Here is a 17,752-nt window from a genome sequence, read left to right as displayed (position 1 = left end):
AATTCCTGAGCTCAAGTAATGTGCTCACCTCGGCCTCCCAAAGTGCTGGGATTACAGGCATGAGCCACCACGCAGGAAGATTTTTAATTAAAGATTTAATTGCTTTCTTATGTATAAAGCTATTCAGATTTCATTTTCTTATGGCAGTTTTGGAAATCTCTTCTTTTATGTAATTTATCCACTTCATCGAAATTGATAAATTTAATGTCATAAAGTTGATCATAATATCTTATTTTTTAAATGTTTGTAGGATCTGTAGTATCTCATTTTCATTCTGGATATTAATAATTGGTGTTTTATTTCTTTTTATCAGTCAGTAAAAGTTTGTCCGTTGGCCAGGCGTGGTGGCTCCCGCCTGTAATTCCAGCACTTTGGGAGGCCAAGGCAGGTAGATCACCTGAGGTCAGAATTTTGAGACCAGCCTGGCCAACATGGTGAAACCCCCATCTCTACTAAAAAAGTACAGAAATTAGCCAGGCATAGCGGCATACTCCTGTAGTCCCAGCTACTTGGGGGGCTGAGGCAGGAGAATCTCTTGAACCCAGGAGGCAGAGGCTGCAGTGAGCCGAGATCGTGCCATTGTACTCCAGCCTGGGTGACAGAGCAAGACTCCATCTCAAAAAAAACAAAAAAAGTTTGTCCATTTTACTAATTTTTTTCGATGAATGAGCTTTGGCTCCGTTTGTTTTCTCTGTCATATGTATGTTTTATATTTCACTGATTTCTGCTCTTTACTATTTCCTTTTTCCACGTTGAGTTCAAAATGCTCTTGTTACCTAGCTTCTTGAAAATCAATGGAAGGCATTGTTTTTCTATTTTTTTCTTTTCTAAGGATTTTAAACTATTCCCTGCAAGCACATTTATCTGTATTCCACAGATTTTTATATTTTCCTTACCATTTAGTCAAAAATATTTTCTAATTTCCACTGCTATTATTTGACCCATACGTTATTTAGAAGCATGCCACTTAATTTCCAAACAACTGAAGGTTTTCTAGTTATTTTCTCCTATTGATTTCTGTTGGTTTCTAGTGTGATCCCCATGCAGAATTTTCTATTCTCGATCTAGTGTGATCGACATCCTGCTTTATATATTTTGAAGCTGTTTTTACACTTAAACAAATGTAGAATTACTCTCTCTTCTGTTAATACTTTATCATTTTAAAATGTCCCTCTTTATGCTAGTTGCACATGTGAATCAGGACAGTGCTGTATCAGTGAATCAATGAGCTCACCACACTGTGCTTCATGTAATACATTATGTAAAGACATATGTATAAAAGATGTTCTAAGAATGCAAGTTTTTTAAAAGTCCCTCTTTATCTCTAGAAGTATTTCTTGTTTTAAAGTATACTTTGATTGCAATAATGTCAGCTTTCTTTCAGATAGTGTTTGCAAGGTGTATCTTTTTCCATCCTTTTATTATCATGATTTTTGACAGGGATTCTCACTCTGTCTCCCAGCTGGAGTTCAGTGCTGTGATCTTGGCTCACTGCAACCTCTGCCTCCTGGGTTCAAGTGATTCTCGTTTCCCAGCCTCCTGAGTAGCTGGGATTACAGATGCGCACTACCACACCTGGCTAATTTATTGTATTTTAGCAGAGACAGGGCTTCACTATGTTGGCCAGGCTGGTCTCGAACTCCTGACCTTAGATCCCCCCACCTCAGCCTCCCAAAGGGCTGGGATTATAGGCGTGAGCCACCACACCTGGCCCTATTCTTTTATTTTTAATCTACCTGGTATTTTATCTAAATTTTTCTCTCCTAGATAGCATATAATTGTTTTATTTTAAAATACAGTCTGATAATCTTTTTTATATTGGAGCATTTAGTCCACTTACACTACATGTAATATAATTGGATTTAAATGTATTATATTGATTCCTTTTTTTTTTTTGAGATGGAGTCTTGCCCTGTCACCTAGCCTGAAGAGCAATGGTGCCATCTCAGCTCTCTGCAACCTCCACCTCCAAGGTTTAAGCAAATCTCCTGCCTCGGTCTCCTAAGTAGCTGTGACTACAGGTGTGTGTCAACATGCCCAGCTAATTTTTGTGTTTTTGTATTTTTAGTAGAGACAGGGTTTCACTATGTTGGCCAGGCTGGTCTCGAACTCCTGACCTCTGGTGATGTGCCCACGTTGGCCTCCCAAAGTGCTGGGATTACAAGTGTGAGCCACCATGCCTGGCCTTGATTTTTTTCCTTAATAAATCCTTCATTGAAATATATTTATCTTCTATTCATATAATCTGTTATTTGTTCTTTATTTCTCCTTTTATGTATTCCTTTGGGTTAAGTATTTTCCATTATTCTATAGTTTTTTCTTTATTGTTAATACTTTTTTTTTTTTTTTTTTTTTTTTTTTGAGTAGGAGTCTTGCTCTGTTGCCAAGGCTGGAGTGCAGTGGCACAATCTTGGCTCACAGTGGACTTCACCTCCCAGGTTTAAGCAATTCTCTTGTCTCAGCTGGAACCACAGGTGTACACCATCACACCCCAGCTGATTTTTGTATTTTTTGTAGAGATAAGGTTTCGCCATTTTGGTCATGCTAGTCTTGAACTCCTGGCCTCAAGTGATCCACCTGCCTCAGCCTACCAAAGTGTTGGGGATTAATTACAGGCATGAGCCACCTGTACACTTTTAACTACATATTTTTCAGTGAATCTATAAAAGATTACCCCAGGTATTATAATAAGCATTCACATTTGTTGGCATCTACCTTAAATTAGTTCTCTTGCCACCTCCTTAATGCAAACACTCTATAAAAGCATAACATCATTTATTCTCCTCCTACCTTTTGTGCTATTTTTTTGAGACAGGGTTCACACTCTGTCACCCAGGCTAGAGTGCAGTGATGTGATCATAGCTCACTGCAACTTTAAATTGTGGGCTCAAGCGAACCTCCTGCCTCAGCCTCCTGAGTAGCTAAGACTACAGGTGCACCACCATGCCCAACTAATTTTTAAATTGGGGTCTTGCTGTGTTGCCCAGGCGGGTCTTGAACTCCTGGCCTCAAGCAGTCCTCCCATCTTGGCCTCCCAGAGTGCTGGGGTTATATACTCGAGCCATTGCACCTAGCCCTTTTGTGCTACTGTCATATATTTTACTTCTGAATATGGTTTTTTTTTTTTTTTGAGACAGAGTTTCACTCGTTACCCAGGCTGGAGTGCAATGGCGCGATCTCGGCTCACCGCAACCTGCACCTCCTGGGTTCAGGCAATCCTCCTGCCTCGGCCTCCTGAGTAGCTGGGATTACAGGCACATGCCACCATGCCCAGCTAATTTTTTCTATCTTTAGTAGAGACGGGGTTTCACCATGTTGACCAGGATGGTCTCAATCTCTTGACCTCGTGATCCACCCCCCTTGGCCTCCCAAAGTGCTGGGATTACAGGCTTGAGCCACCGCGCCCGGCCTTCTGCATACGTTTTAAACCCAACACAATATTATGATTTGCGTTGTTTTAAAATTGGGTATTCTCCACCAGGGGCAGTGGCTCATGCCTGTAATCCCAGCACTTTCAGAGGTCGAGGTGGGAGGACTGCTGGAGACCAGGAGTTTAATACCAGCCTGGGCAAGACAGTAAGACTCCATCTGTACAAATAATTTTTAAAATTAGCCAGGAGTGGTGGCATGTGCCTATAGTCCCAGCCATTTGGGAAGCTGAGGCAGGAGGACTGTCTGAGCCCAGGAGGTTAAGGCTGCAGTGAGCCATGATTGTGCCACTACACTCTAGCCCAGGCAACAGAGCAAAACACTGTCGCAAAACAATACTCATTAAAATTTTTAAAAAAGGATATTCTTCACTCCTTTTGATAATTCCTAATTTCATGTCATCTCTTCTATTCATAGGATCTCTTTTATTCATCCAGAACTCATGCTAAAGATCTCCCAAAATTTCATTTTCTTAGGCTCTGTTATTCAAAGAAATATCTTTTCCTCTTTTTAAATATCACCTTTATTTTTCAGAGCAGTCTTAGCAAAATTGATTTTAAAAGTACAGAAAATTCCCATATAGCCCCTGTCCCCATGCATGTACCATCAACATTTGGTAGTATATTTGCTATAATGAAACTACACTGACATAGCATTATTACCCAAAGTCCATAGTTTACATTATGGTTTACTCTTGGTGTTGTATACTCTGTGGGTTTTTGTTTTTTGAGACAGGGCCTCACTCTGTTGCCCAGGCTAAAGTGTAGTGATGTGATCATAGTTCACTGCAGTCTCTAACTCCTGGGCTCAAGTGATCCTTCCACTTCAGCCTACCAAGTAGCTGGGACTATAGTTGAGTGCCATCATTCCTGTCTATGTTTTTTTTTTTTTTTTTTTTTTTTGAGATGGAGTCTTGCACTGTTGCCAAGGCTGGAGTGCAGCAGGGCGATCTCAGCTCACTGCAACCTCTGCCTCCTGGGTTCAAGTGATTCTCCTGCCTCAGCCTCCCAAGTAGCTGGGATTATAGGAATGTGCCACCTTGCACAGCTAATTCTGTATTTTTAGTAAAGACAGGGTTTCTCCATATTGGTAAAGCTGGTCTCAAACTCCCAATCTCAGGTGATCCACCTGCCTCAGCTTCCCAAAGTGCTGGGATTACAGGCATAAGCTACCACACCCAGGGTTTGTTTTTTTTTTGTTTGTTTTTGTTTTAATAAAATGTAGTAACAGAAGGGTGATTGTTATTGTTCTGTGGGTCTTGGCCTCTTGCTAGCTGCCAGGGCAGGAGGGTAGCTCTGTGGGTTGGTGAAAACAGTATCCAGCCAGGACCAAGGGAGATAGGGGCAGAATTTCACCTCTGTCATGTCCCACTGATGGGTTGATTTCTGTGCAATCTGAAAGACGTCTATTAGTGATATTGTGAAAAAACTGGTTATTTTACCAAGGCTTTGACTGGAATGGTACACTTTCCTTTAAGAAATTAAATGGATACTGCTTCGCTCCACTACATTAAAATGAAAATAAAGAAAGAAATCAAACGGATACATGTCCACTAGGGAATGTATGAGTCACGCAGCAAACTATGTTAGCAGTGAAAGTTATCCGAGTTACCCAGCACCAAAATAGGCTACTCGGTGGCAGGTATCCGAGTTACCGGCAGTGAATCTGTACAGGCCTGTAGCAACCTCAATTCTCGCCTCTTCAGAAGAAAGAATTGAACTGAGGGGTATACGGCAGAAAGAGACTGAGGCAAGTTTTAGAGCAGGAATGAAAGCTTATTAAAAAGCTTTAGAGAAGGAATGAAAAGAAAGTAAAATACACTTGGAAGAGGACCAAGGAGGCATCTTGGAGGACAAGAGACTAGCTAAGTTCAAACAAATTTTTTTTTTTTTGTAGAGATGGGGTCTTGCCCAGGCTTATTCTATGGGTTTGACAAATGTGTAATGACACATTATAGTATCATATGGAAGTTTCGCCAACCTAAAAATTCTCTGTACTCTGCCTATTTCCCTCTCCTTCCCCTCAATGCACTGATCTTTTCCCTGCCTCAGTAGTTTTGCCTTTTCCACATGTCATATAGTTGGAGTCATACAGCATACAGCCTTTTCAGATTGGCTTCTTTCACTTAGTGATACACATTTAAATTTCCTCCATGTCTTTCATAGCTTTTTTTTTTTTTTTTTTTTTTTGAGATGGAGTCTCGCTCTATCACTCAGGCTGGAGTACAGTTGCGCGATCTTGGCTCACTGCAACCTCCAACTCCCAGGTTCAAGCAACTCTCCTGCCTCAGCCCCCCAAGTAGCTGGGATTACAGGTGCCCACAACCATGCCTGCCTAATTTTTGTATTTTTAGTAGAGATGAGGTTTCAACATCTTGGCCAGGCTGTTCTTGAACTCCTGACCTGCTGATCCACCTGCCTTGGCCTCCCAAAGTACTGGGATTACAGGCGTGAGCCACTGCGCCTGGTGCTCACTTCTTTTTAGCACTGAACAACAGTCCCGTCTGGATGCACCAGTTTATCCGTTCACCTGCTGAGGGACATCTTGGTTGCTTCCAAGTATTAGCAGTTATGAATGAAGCTGCTGTAAATGTCTATGTGCAGGTTTCTGTGTGATAAGTTATCACTCATTTTGGTAAATACCAAAGCTACTGTAAATGTCTATGTGCAGGTATCTGTGTAAACATAAGTTTTCATTCATTTGGGTAAATACCAAGGAGCACAATTTTGGGGTCATATGGTAAGAGTTTGTTTTGTAATAAACTGGCAGGCTATTTTCCAAATCACTATACCATTTTGCATGCCCACCAGCAATGCATGAGAGTTCCTGTTGCTCCACATCCTCTCCAGTATTTGGCATTCTCAGTGTTTTGGATTTTAGGCATTCTAAGAGGCAAGAGTTCATCACTAGAAAACTTGCTCTATAAGAAATACTAAAAGGAGTTCTTCAAGCAAAAATTATAGAGCACTATCTATAATTCCAGCACTTTGGGAGGCTGATGCAGGAGAATCACTTGAGCCCAGGAGTTCAAGATCAGCCTGGGCAACATAACAAGACTCTGTCTCTATAAAAATAAAAATTAAAATATTAGCCAGGTGTGTTGGTACACATCAGTAGTCCCAGCTCATTGGGAGGCTGAAGTGAGAGGATCACTTGAGCCCAGAAGTTTGGGGCTGCAGTGAGCACTGATTGCATCACTACACTCCAACCTGGGTAACAGAGCAAGACCCTGTCTCAAAAAATAAAATAGGCTAGGCATGGCGGCTTACAACTGTAACAAGAGAAGTTTGGTTGAAATGATTTCTGAGGCCCTTTCTAGTTCTGTGAGTCTGATGATCGTTCTCATGTTATAAAACTGAGGTGGGAGGATGCACTTTTCTGCATTTTAGCAACTGTAATTTATTTAAACATACATTGTGAAATACTTAACCCTCCTAAAGTGCCTTTACCTGCCATGATACCTTCTCTGTGGGTCTCCCCTTTAAGAATGTTTTTCTTTGGAACTATAGGCATCAATTGGGCCTTGGTTAAAATGTAGTACAACCAAAATGTGGATTCCTATACAATCTGAAAGAATCCTGTATTACTGACATTGTGGAGAAGTTTCCAAGATAAGACAAAAACACAAATTTCAAAACAATATACAATATGACAATATTGAGGGTTTTTGTTTTAAAGACATGTGTCTCACTGTCACCTACGCTGGAGTGCAGTGGTGTTATCATGGCTCACTGCAGCCAAGACTTCCTGGACTCAAGCAATCCTCCCACCTCAGCCTCCCAAGTAGCTGGGACTACAGGTGTACCCCACCAAACCTGGCTAATTTTGGTATTTTTTGTAGAGATGGACTCTCGCCATGTTACCCAGGCTGGTCTTGAACTCCTGGGCTCAAGCGATCCACCTAGCTTATAGGTGTGAGCCACCGTACCCAGTCAATATTGAGGTTTTAAAAAACCTAACATACCATTAGTTTTCTCCAGAGAGAATATGGTAGATGGAAAAATGTTATGTGAGAAACAAGGAACATTACTTTTTTCCAAATATTTTTATGGGATTGCTTGAAATTATTTTATTTATTTAGAGACAGGGTCTCACTCTGTCACCCAGGCTAGAGTGTAGTGGGATGACTTTGGCTCGATGCAGCCTCAATCTTCCAGGCTCAAGCGATCCTCCCATCTCAACCATCTGAGTAACTGGGACTACAGGCATGCACCACCACACCGAGCTAAAAATTATTTTTAAATTGTATACCCCATTTACCCTGATATGATTATCGCAGACTGTATGCCTGTATCAAAATATCCCATATAGGCTAGGCACAGTGGCTCACGCCTGTAATCCCAGCACTTTGGGAGGCCGAGGCAGGTGGATCACCTGAGGTTTGGAGTTCGAGACCAGCCTGGACAACATGAAGTCCCGTCTCTACTAAAAGTACAAAAATTAGCCAGACATGGTGGTAAGCGCCTGTAATCCCAGCTACTCGGGAGGCTGAGGCAGGAGAATCGCTTGAACTTGGAAGCCGGAGGTTGCAGTGAGCCAAGATCATGCCACTGAACTCCAGCCTAGGTGACAGGAGCAAGACGTTTTTTTTTTTTTGAGACTGAGTTTCACTCTCGTTACCCAGGCTGGAGTGCAATGGCACGATGTCGGCTGACCGCAACCTCCACCTCCTGGGTTCAGGCAATTCTCCTGCCTCAGCCTCCCGAGTAGCTGGGATTACAGGCACGCGCCACCATGCCCAGCTAATTTTTTGTATTTTTAGTAGAGACGGGGTTTCACCGTGTTGACCAGGAGGGTCTCGATCTCTTGACCTCGCGATCCACCGGCCTCGGCCTCCCAAAGTGCTGGGATTACAGGCTTGAGCCACCGTGCCTTGCCAAGAGACTCTATCTTAAATATATATAAATATAAGCTGGGCATGGTGGCTCACGCCTATAATCCCAGCCCTTCGGGAGGCCGAGGCGGGTGGATCACGAGGTCAAGAGATCGAGACCATCCTGGTCAACAAGGTGAAACCCCGTCTCTACTAAAAATACAAAAATTAGCTGGGCATGGTGGTGAGCGCCTGTAGTCCCAGCTACTCAGGAGGCTGAGGCAAGAGAATTGCCTGAACCTAGAAGGCGGTGGTTGTAGTGAGCCGAGATCGTGCCATTGCACTCCAGTCTGGGTAACAACAGCGAAACTCTGTCTCAAAATAAATAAATAAATAAATAAATATCCCATATACCCCTTAAATATATATACCTATTATGTACCCACAAAAATTTTAAAAACTTTTAAATTTAGAATTGAAAAATTATCTAGTGCATATAATAAAATGCACAGCATGATGCTTTTTCACAAATAGAATACTCCCATATTATTAACACCCAGGTAATGAGTCACAACAGCCTTGGAGCCCAGAAACCACTTCTGCCCTCTCCCAAATCAGTATCCCCCTCCTGTTATCACTATCCTTATTTCTAACTGGGCTGTTAATTTTTTATAAAAACCCCAGAACATTTTGGATATTAATTTTTTATAAGCAATATTACCTTTACAATATAAAATGTAAAAAAAAATAGCCTTAAATTAAGGATTTATTTATGCAACAACAAAATGATCTCATCAAATTCTGGAAACACAAAAATAAAGGTTTCCAGTTCCAAGAAGCTCACAGACTAACAGGAGAAACAAAACTAAATGATTAAATAACATTTCTAGGCTGGGCACGGTGGCTCACGCCTCTAATTCCAGCACTCTGGGAGGCTGAGACGGGTAGATCACTTGAGCTCAGGAGGTAGACTCCAGCCTGGCCAACATGGTGAAACCCCCATCTCTACCAAAAAAATACAACAGTTAGCTGGGTATGGTGCATCTGTAGCCCCAGCTACTTGGGGAGGCTAATGTGGGAGAATCACTTGAACCTGGGGGCGGAAGTTGTGGTAAGCCAAGATTGTGCCACTGCACCCCAGCCTGGGTGACAGAGACCCTGTCTCTAAATAAATACATAAATAAATGAGTTTTGATAGAAATATGAATCCACTTGCAGTGCTGCCACTGCAAGGGAAGACTAAGGCAAGCTGAGAAAGGTTTCATGGAAAAGTGAGACTTTAAAGGATGAATAGAAGCTGGCAGTCATCTGTTACCATCAACAATGGAAATAAACAGAAACTAGCTCTTTAAGAAACCGTCTACAGGGAGGCCTGGCTACTGGTTAATCCTACTGGTTTGGCTTCTGAAGCCATCAGTCAAGATGACATCACCATTGATCAGGTTTCTCAGGGCGGTGTGCATTTGCCAGGTGTGTAATGAGGAAAAGGAAGTCTCTGGAATCCTCCCCTGGCATCCCAGGAGGCAAAAGCTATGCACTGCACAGAGGCTGGGAAGGCTTTAATTAAATTCAACCACTGTGAGAAATACATCTACAGCTTCAGGGTGCCCCAGTGCTGCCCTCTCTGCCAGCAGGACCTGGGCTCGAGGAAGCTGGAGGAAGCACCTGTTAGCATCGCTAATCCATTTACTAATGGACATCAGGAAAAATGTTCATTCCTCCTCAGACCAACTCAGGGGACGTTTCTTAGGTACAGTGTTTTTTAAAGTGTTAAACTGCATTGTGCAAACTTGTCCTTCTGTTTTAGTCACTAAAATTTCCTTTTCTTAATATATAATGTGTGAGGTTTGGTGGACATTTATTTTGGTGCTTTGGCCTTAAATCCTGAGATGCAGGCCTACTGGTTTCATAAAAATAAATGGTGTGCATGTGTGCCTACAATGATAAGTGCAAGAATATATGTGGAATATATGAAGAATAAACCTGCTCATACAATTTTCAGAGAGAAAAGTATGTGTTCAGAGGCTAACTGGGAAAATGACCCAGCAGCTAATCTTATCTAAATACCTTTACTGCCAGTTAAGTTGTAGTTTCAGTGACAAACAGGTACAATGTACAGGGCCTGGTAAACTGGCACTTACAGACTATTTTGTATGGAGGCAAGTTAAACTGAAGACTAGAACTGTTCTATTTTCATCATAGACACCACCTGGCTTTGATTAAGAACAAATTCAGTTCCCTCTTGCTGAGAGTGCTGGTACAAACAAAAATAATGAATTCAGAAAGCAAAAGAAAGGATTATGCCTTTTTTTTTTTTTTTTTTTTTCTGAGATGGAGTTTCACTCTTGTTGCCCAGGCTGGAGTGTAATGGCATGATCTTGGCTTACTGCAACCTCCGCCTCCTGGGTTCAAGCACTTCTGCCTCAGCCTCGTGAGTAGCTGGGATCCACCACGCCTGGCTAATTTCTGTATTTTTAGTAGAGATAGGGTTTCACTATGTTAGCCAGGCTGGTCTCAAACTCCTGACCTCAGGTGATCCACCTGCCTCAGCCTCCCAGAGTGCTGAGATTACAGGCATGAGCCACTGTGCCTGGCCAGGTTTGTATTTTATTGTCCCCATGGAGTTTACCAATAGGATTAGGATCAGTCCCATATAAACCAGGCTTTAGAACAGCATGGGTCTCGTAGAATGTTGATGTATGCTTTAGGAAGTGTGTTCGGCTCCTGTGTATCATTAGTCTAATACTCCTTAGAGTACCCTCCTAACTCTCCTGTCCCCTCAAGAGTGCTGATTTTGAATAAGAAAATGGGAGTTAACTACTCACCTTCCTGCTTACTAACTTCCTTAAACAATTTCCTTCTGGTCCCTATGAGGATGAAATGAACCAAAGTATGGAAAAGATTTTGGTCATAATGTTAGGTGCTAAACAGACAGCATCCCTGGGCCTTGCTCAGGGAGGCAGCCAATGCAGAGGGCATTATAGGCTCTGGCCTCATAAAGCCCCCGATTCCTAGCCTGGTTCTTCTAACCCGTTCCAGGAGTCTCTGGTTCCTTATCTGTAAAACAAAGATTAAAATTAAGATTGTTAATCTTTTTATTTTTTTGAGACAGGGTCTCACTCTGTTGCTCAGGTTGGAGTGCAGTGTGATTTAATCTCTGCTCACTGCCACCTCTGCCTCCTGGGTTCAAGGGATTCTCATATCTCAGCCACCCGAGTAGCTGGGATTACAGTTGCCCTCCACCACACTCAGCTAATTATTTTATTTTTTAGTAGAGATGAGGTATCGCCATGTTGTCTAGGCTGGTCTTCAACTCCTGGCTTCATATGCCCACCGCAGCATCCTAAAGTGCTGGGATTACAGGCATGAGCCACTGCGCACGGCTAAGTTTTTTTTTGTTTTTTTTTGAGACGGAGTTTCTGCTGTTGTTACCCAGACTGGAGTGCAATGGCATGATCTCAGCTCACCGCAACCTCCGCCTCCTGGGTTCAAGCCATTCTCCTGCCTCAGCCTCCCGAGTAGCTGGGACTACAGGCACGCACCGCCATGCCCAGCTAATTTTTGTATTTTTAGTAGAGATGGGGTTTCACCTTGTTGACCAGGATGGTCTTGATCCCTTGATCTCGTGATCCACCCACCTCAGCCTCCCAAAGTGCTGGGATTATAGGCGTGAGCCACCATGCCTGGCCTACCCTGCCTAATTTTTAATCTTAAACATTAAATATTTAATTTCAATAAAAATATTGACAATGATGATTCTATCACCTATTGTTTCTGTTTCCTGGGGGCAACTTCACAGCCCTGAACAGTAGGTACAGCTAGAACTGGGTTTGTTTCAAGAAAATGTTTTGCTGATAACAGGGAAGGCTATTTGAACTTAACTTAAATGACAGGTGCATAGGAGGTTTAGCAATAGGGTATATAAGCCTGTCTCAAGCTTCAGTTATGTTTCACCAACATGCTCCTTCCCATCCTATTTTTATGTTCACTTCAGACCCTAACTACAAAGCCTGGCAGAAGCTTCATGTGAACCTATTCAGAATCATGAAGCCCAAACTGTTCTGGGGTTTTGTTTTTTTAAGAGTCAGGGTCTCTTTATGTTGCTGAGGCTGGAGTGCAGTGGTACAATTTTTAGAGTCAGGGTCTCTTTATGTTGCTGAGGCTGGAGTGCAGTGGTACAATCATAGCTCACTAAAGCCTTGAACCCATGGGCTCAAGTGATCCTCCCAGCTCAGCCTCCCAAGGAGCTGGGACTACAGACAACAGCCACCATGTCTGGCTCTCTCTCCCCCTACTTTTTTGTTTTTGAGACAGTCTTACTCTGTTGCCTAGGTTGGAGTGCAGTGGCACATTCTCCACTTACTGCAATCTCTACCTCACGAGTTCAAGTGATTCTCATGCCTCAGCCTCCCAAGTAGTTGGGATGCATGCCCCACCATGCCCAGCTAATTTCTGTATTTCTAGTAGAAACAGGGTTTCACCATGTCAGCCAGGCTGGTCTCGAACTCCTGGCCTCAATGGATCCTCCCACCTTAGCAACCCAAAGTGCTGGGATTACAGGCATGAGCCATTGCACACAGCCTGCTCTCCTACTTATTTTCTTGGACTGTGTCTCGCTCTATCACCCAGGGTGGAGTGCAGTGGTGCAATCTTGGCTTACTGCAACCTCCACCTCCCGGGTTCAAGTGATCCTTGTGCCTGAGCCTTCCGAGTAGCTGGGATCACAGGCACACACCAACATGCCTGGCTAATTTTTGTATTTTTAGTAGAATTGGGGTCTCACCATATTGACCAGGATGGTCTCGAACTGCTGGCCTCAAGTGATCTGCCTGCCTTGGCCTCCCAAAGTGTTGGGATTACAGGTTTGAGCCACTGTGCCTGGCCGCCTCCTACTTTAAATGCCAATTCTTCATGCCAAACACATGCAAACCAGAAAAAAATAAACCTTGTTTCTTTCAGGGAGTATGATGGAAGGTCTAATCTTCATGTTGGAATAACTAACACAAATGGTAAGTGCGGTTTCATAGCTTAAAACAAAACCCAATACCCAGTAAAAGGAAAGGAGTCTTTGTAGAGAAGATTCGATTACGGCAGCATCTAATGAGCGATTCCATTATTCACTGGGTTCTCATGCTCCACCATGAGGTGTGCACTGCCCCCAAAGGAGAAATATTTGACTTTATGGCAAATTATTACTACTAACAATATGAAATATTTGAAAGCTCTTTTAGTTTTCTCAGTGAAGAGCCTCACAAACCTGTACATTTTTTATTAGTTTTTAAAAAAGAAAGAAATAGATGTCCAGTGAGGCTGAGTTGCCCAAGACCTCACATCTTGTATCTGAACGAGAATCTGGAAACAGGCCCTCTGATTTCCAATCCTTTCTATGCTCAGCCAACTACCACTGGGTCCCCACACTCCAGGGACTCCAGGAGTAAAGTAGGGTGTGGTGGGGACTGCAGTGTTTTTGTGTTTTTTAAAGAAAGTGAAAATTAAACAAAACAGTTCCTTTAGCCACCTATAGCTCTGAGGGCAGTGTGCAACTCTTCAGCGAGAAGCTTTCTTGTCTGCAGGAAAAGGGTCTGGGTGGAGCCACCTGCAGGATGTGTAGCCTGGGCATGGTGAAGTCTGATAACAGCCTTACCCTATGAGCAAAGAGAAATTGACACTGTGGGCCGGGTGCGGTGGCTCACGCCTATAATCCCAGCACTTTGGGAGGCCTAGGCAGGTGGATCACAAGGTCAAGAGATCGAGACCATTCTGGTCAACAAGGTGAAACCCCGAGTCTACTAAAAATACAAAAATTAGCTGGGCATGGTGGCACGCGCCTGTAATCCCAGCTACTTGGGAGGCTGAGGCAGGAGAATTGCTTGAACCCCGAAGGCAGAGGTTGTGGTGAGCCGAGATCCTGCCATTGTACTCCAGCCTGGGTAACAAGAGCGAAACTCCATCTCAAAAAAAAAAAAAAAAAAAAGAAAGAAATTGACAGTGATCAGAAACCCAGACCAGTTCTGAACTCAGTTACCCACAAGAACAGTCATACTTACCACCCATCTTTATCAGGTGGTAATATGTTCCTGATTTAAGGAAACAAGATTGAACCACTGGTAGAGAACTTCAATAAAAATATTGGAGATGATGATCGTGGTGCCTATTACTATCTCCGCTTCCTGGGGGCAACCTCACAGCCCTGAACTGCAGGTAGAGCTAGAACTGGGGTTCTCTCAAGGAAATGCTTTGCTGATAACAGGGAAGGCTACATAAACCCCCTCCCTGACTCTAGGCAAATCTAAATCTTATTAGGTGGATGGAAGGAGATTCTAGAACCTCCTGCCTAGATTTATATTATGTAAAGTTACCGTGTGGCTACTGTCATTTTCTGATGTCCCTTTTTCACAGAGGTGTGTGTTTCCTTGAGGCTCCACATGACTTTGGTTTTTGTTTGTAGGGGTTGTGTATAATTACAGTGCACAAGGTGTCCAGCGAGATGGAGCAGGGTGGGAGCAGAGCATAAGCATCCCATTACTGCAGCCCAACATGTATGGAATGATGGAGCAATGGGACAAGTACCTGGAAGACTTCTCCACCTCGGGGGCCTGGTTGCCTCACAGGTACACGGCTGCAAAGGGTGACCCTCACTGGCACTCACATGTTATTCAAGTGGGATCTCCGTATGGCCTCAGCTTACAGAGGACTCAGCAGCATTTAGCTTCACATTGAGTTCACATGGAGATATTAGCATCTCTAACAGAATTTAAACAGAGGTTGAACTACCTTAGGTTTTCTGCAGGTGGGTCAGCATACACATACAACAAAATCACAGCACTGTAAGAGGTAAAAAAAAAACTAGAACCTGTATTCAGTTATTTTAGTTATGTGACAAGGTATTTTTTACACATATAAAGCAAGTCATGATATTACATTTCCCTAAAACAAAAATTTTAAACACCAATGTTCAGGCTGGGCACAGTGGCTCATGCCTATAATCCCAGCACTTCGGGAGGCTGAGGCAGGTGGATCACCTGCGGTCAGAAGTTTGAGACCAGCCTGGCCAACATGGTAAAACTCCATCTCTACTAAAAATACAAAAATTAGCCAGGCATGGTGGCAGACACCTGTAGTCCCTACTTGGGAGGCTACTTAGGAGGCATAAGCAGGAGAATCGCTTGAACCCAGGAGGCAGAGGTTGCAGTGAGCCAAGATCGTGCCATTGCACTCCTGCCTGGCCAACAGTGAGGCTCTGACTCCAAAAAAGAAAAAAAAACAAAAAACAATGCTCAAAATGTAAAAATACTTAAGTTTCTATTTTGTAATTTTAACAATTTCAACTTAATTTCTCAATTCCTCTCTCCCAACATTTCAGAAGACGTCTTTTTGTAGAGATGGGGTTTCACCATGTTGGCCTGGCCATTGTCAAACTCCTGACCTCAAGTGATCCTCCCACCTTGGCCTCTCAAAGTGCTGGGTTTATAGGTGTGAGCCTCCGCACCTGGCCTGAATTGCACATCTTAAAGCTTCTTAACTACTCAGAAGCTCTGCTCACTGAAGCACCCAATTTCAGTTAGGAAAGGCCTTTGTTAGCTTCACAGCCTGTTCCTGAGCAGCCTTTTCCTCCCAATGCCTTTGTTCTCTTCAAGGTATGAAGAAGACCACTACAACTGCTACACTTACACACTCATGTTCATTAACTGTGTTCTGATGGCAGAAGGTAGAGAGCAACTGGACAAGAGTGAATTTACAGAGAAGTACGTGGTCCCTCGGACAAGGCTGGCATCCAAATACATCACACTCTACCGGGCAATACAGGAGCATGGCTTCTATGTTACTGACCGCCCCCAGCAGGAGGCACAAGCCCCTGAGGGCAGCGGTTTGTGCTGAGACCTACCTAAGTGCAGTCCGGACAATGGGGGTAGGAAGCTTGCTACCTTTCATCAGTACTATGAATTTCTAAATGCATTTAACTGTGGTCAATAAAAACATGTATGGGTTGGGCACTGTGTCTCACACCTGTAATCCCAGTACTTTGGGAGGCCAAGGCAGGCAGATCGTCTGAGGTCAGGAGTTCGAGACCAGCCTGGCCAAAATGGTGAAACCCCATCTCTACTAAAAATATAAAAATATAAAAATTGGCCAGGCGTGCTGGCAGGTGCCTGTAATCCCAGCTACTTGGGAGGCTGAGGTACAAGAATCACTTGAACCCAGGAGGCAGAGGTTGTAGTGAGCCAAAAGCGCAGCACTGCACTCCAGCCTGGGAGACAGAGCGAGACTTCATCTCAAGAAAAAAAAGTGCATAGTAAGCTCATGATGGTGAACAACAGTAAAACAAAACCAAACCAAAAACCCCCTCAGAATCTAAATCAGGAAATGGTTACTCCTTTTAAATGAGCTCTTCAGGGTTTATTTGCACAAAAGGGCCTGGCGATGCCTCGAATCAGTAAAATTCCAACCTGTGTCCTTTTCATTTGGCCTGACCCAACACATGGAGGTTCAGAGTTGGGTCTGCCACCACAAAGTACTTCCTATGCCCACTGGAAAGGCAGAGTTCAGAAAGGACACGAAGAGAGGGCTCTCTTCTTTCTCTGATACCTTCAGGAGGAGTCTGGGGAAACTGGGATCAGTAACTGGGGATTTTTAACAAGTATGTTGGAGTTTGTGTACTGAAAGAATCATTGAACTTCAAAAGGCCAACATGCACAACATTCCCAAATTCCTCTTTGGAAACTTCTTCCAGAACTCACTTTTAGACCAAATGTGATGTACTACTTTACTTAATCTTATTCCCCAGCCTTGGTACCAATTGATGTCTAATTTCCAAAAATCAAAAACCCATCTTAAAGGCAACAATAACTGCCTCATGTTAAAATAACTTAGGGGGAAGCCATTACACCAAGATGGATCCAACACCCAGTTCCACATTAAACTAAATGAAACTTAAGCTCAGCCAATCCTAAATGGCCAACTGACCATTAGTTACACAATCAGATACTTACCACTGGGATAACCTAAATAAGGCAACCTCAAACCTCAACCAACTTCTCGTCTATGCTTCCTCATATACCCTCTAAAAGCCTCCCTTCATACTCTTCCCGGGAAGCCTGAACCACTTCCGTTTTGGTGCGGCTTGATTCATGAATGGCTGTTTGCTCAAATAAACTCTTTAGATTTTAATGTGCTTTATCCTTTAACATTAGGAAGGAAGATATTCAGAAAACTTGCTACAGATCCTTAAAGCTTGTTTCCAAAGAGGCATTCGGTCTATGTTTCAGCACAGTTAACTTCAGTGGGAAAGAATGTATGGCATAGCAACATTTGCATTTATAAGTTCAGGTACTTTCCTTTAAAGAGATACAAAACTGCCCATCCAGAATTTGATACCATTTTAAGCAAAACTGTGACTGCTATTCTACGGCATTCAAGAAGTCCACAAAACCCCAGACAGTAAATATGAAAGAATTCCAATTTACTTCCATTCTTCCACGTTATATTAGGATTTAGCTTCTCTAGTCTAAT

At 43.1% G+C, this 17,752-nt stretch overlaps 1 protein-coding gene across 4 annotated transcripts in view; it reads left to right on the top strand.

Moving 5' to 3' along the window:
• Nucleotides 1–17,752, top strand: part of MKRN2OS (MKRN2 opposite strand) — a 23,853-nt gene extending 6,101 nt beyond the window's left edge. The window contains exons 1-4 of one of the 4 annotated variants that reach the window (XM_002758682.6): nucleotides 9,715–9,992; nucleotides 13,202–13,251; nucleotides 14,691–14,853; nucleotides 15,880–16,236. In XM_002758682.6, coding sequence (XP_002758728.1) covers nucleotides 9,775–9,992; nucleotides 13,202–13,251; nucleotides 14,691–14,853; nucleotides 15,880–16,120 — 672 coding nt within the window. In that variant the 5' untranslated portion in view covers nucleotides 9,715–9,774 and the 3' untranslated portion in view covers nucleotides 16,121–16,236. Of the gene's footprint in view, nucleotides 1–9,714; nucleotides 9,993–13,201; nucleotides 13,252–14,690; nucleotides 14,854–15,879 lie in introns of those variants that run through there. The other 3 variants (XM_035273691.3, XM_035273690.3, XM_035273692.3) reach the window with 3 other exon arrangements.

Source organism: Callithrix jacchus, chromosome 15 (genome assembly GCF_049354715.1).
Source record: "Callithrix jacchus isolate 240 chromosome 15, calJac240_pri, whole genome shotgun sequence".
NCBI lineage: Eukaryota > Metazoa > Chordata > Mammalia > Primates > Cebidae > Callithrix > Callithrix jacchus.
The sequence above is the reverse complement of the archived record's forward strand: the minus strand, read 5'-3'. Positions and strand labels throughout refer to the sequence as shown.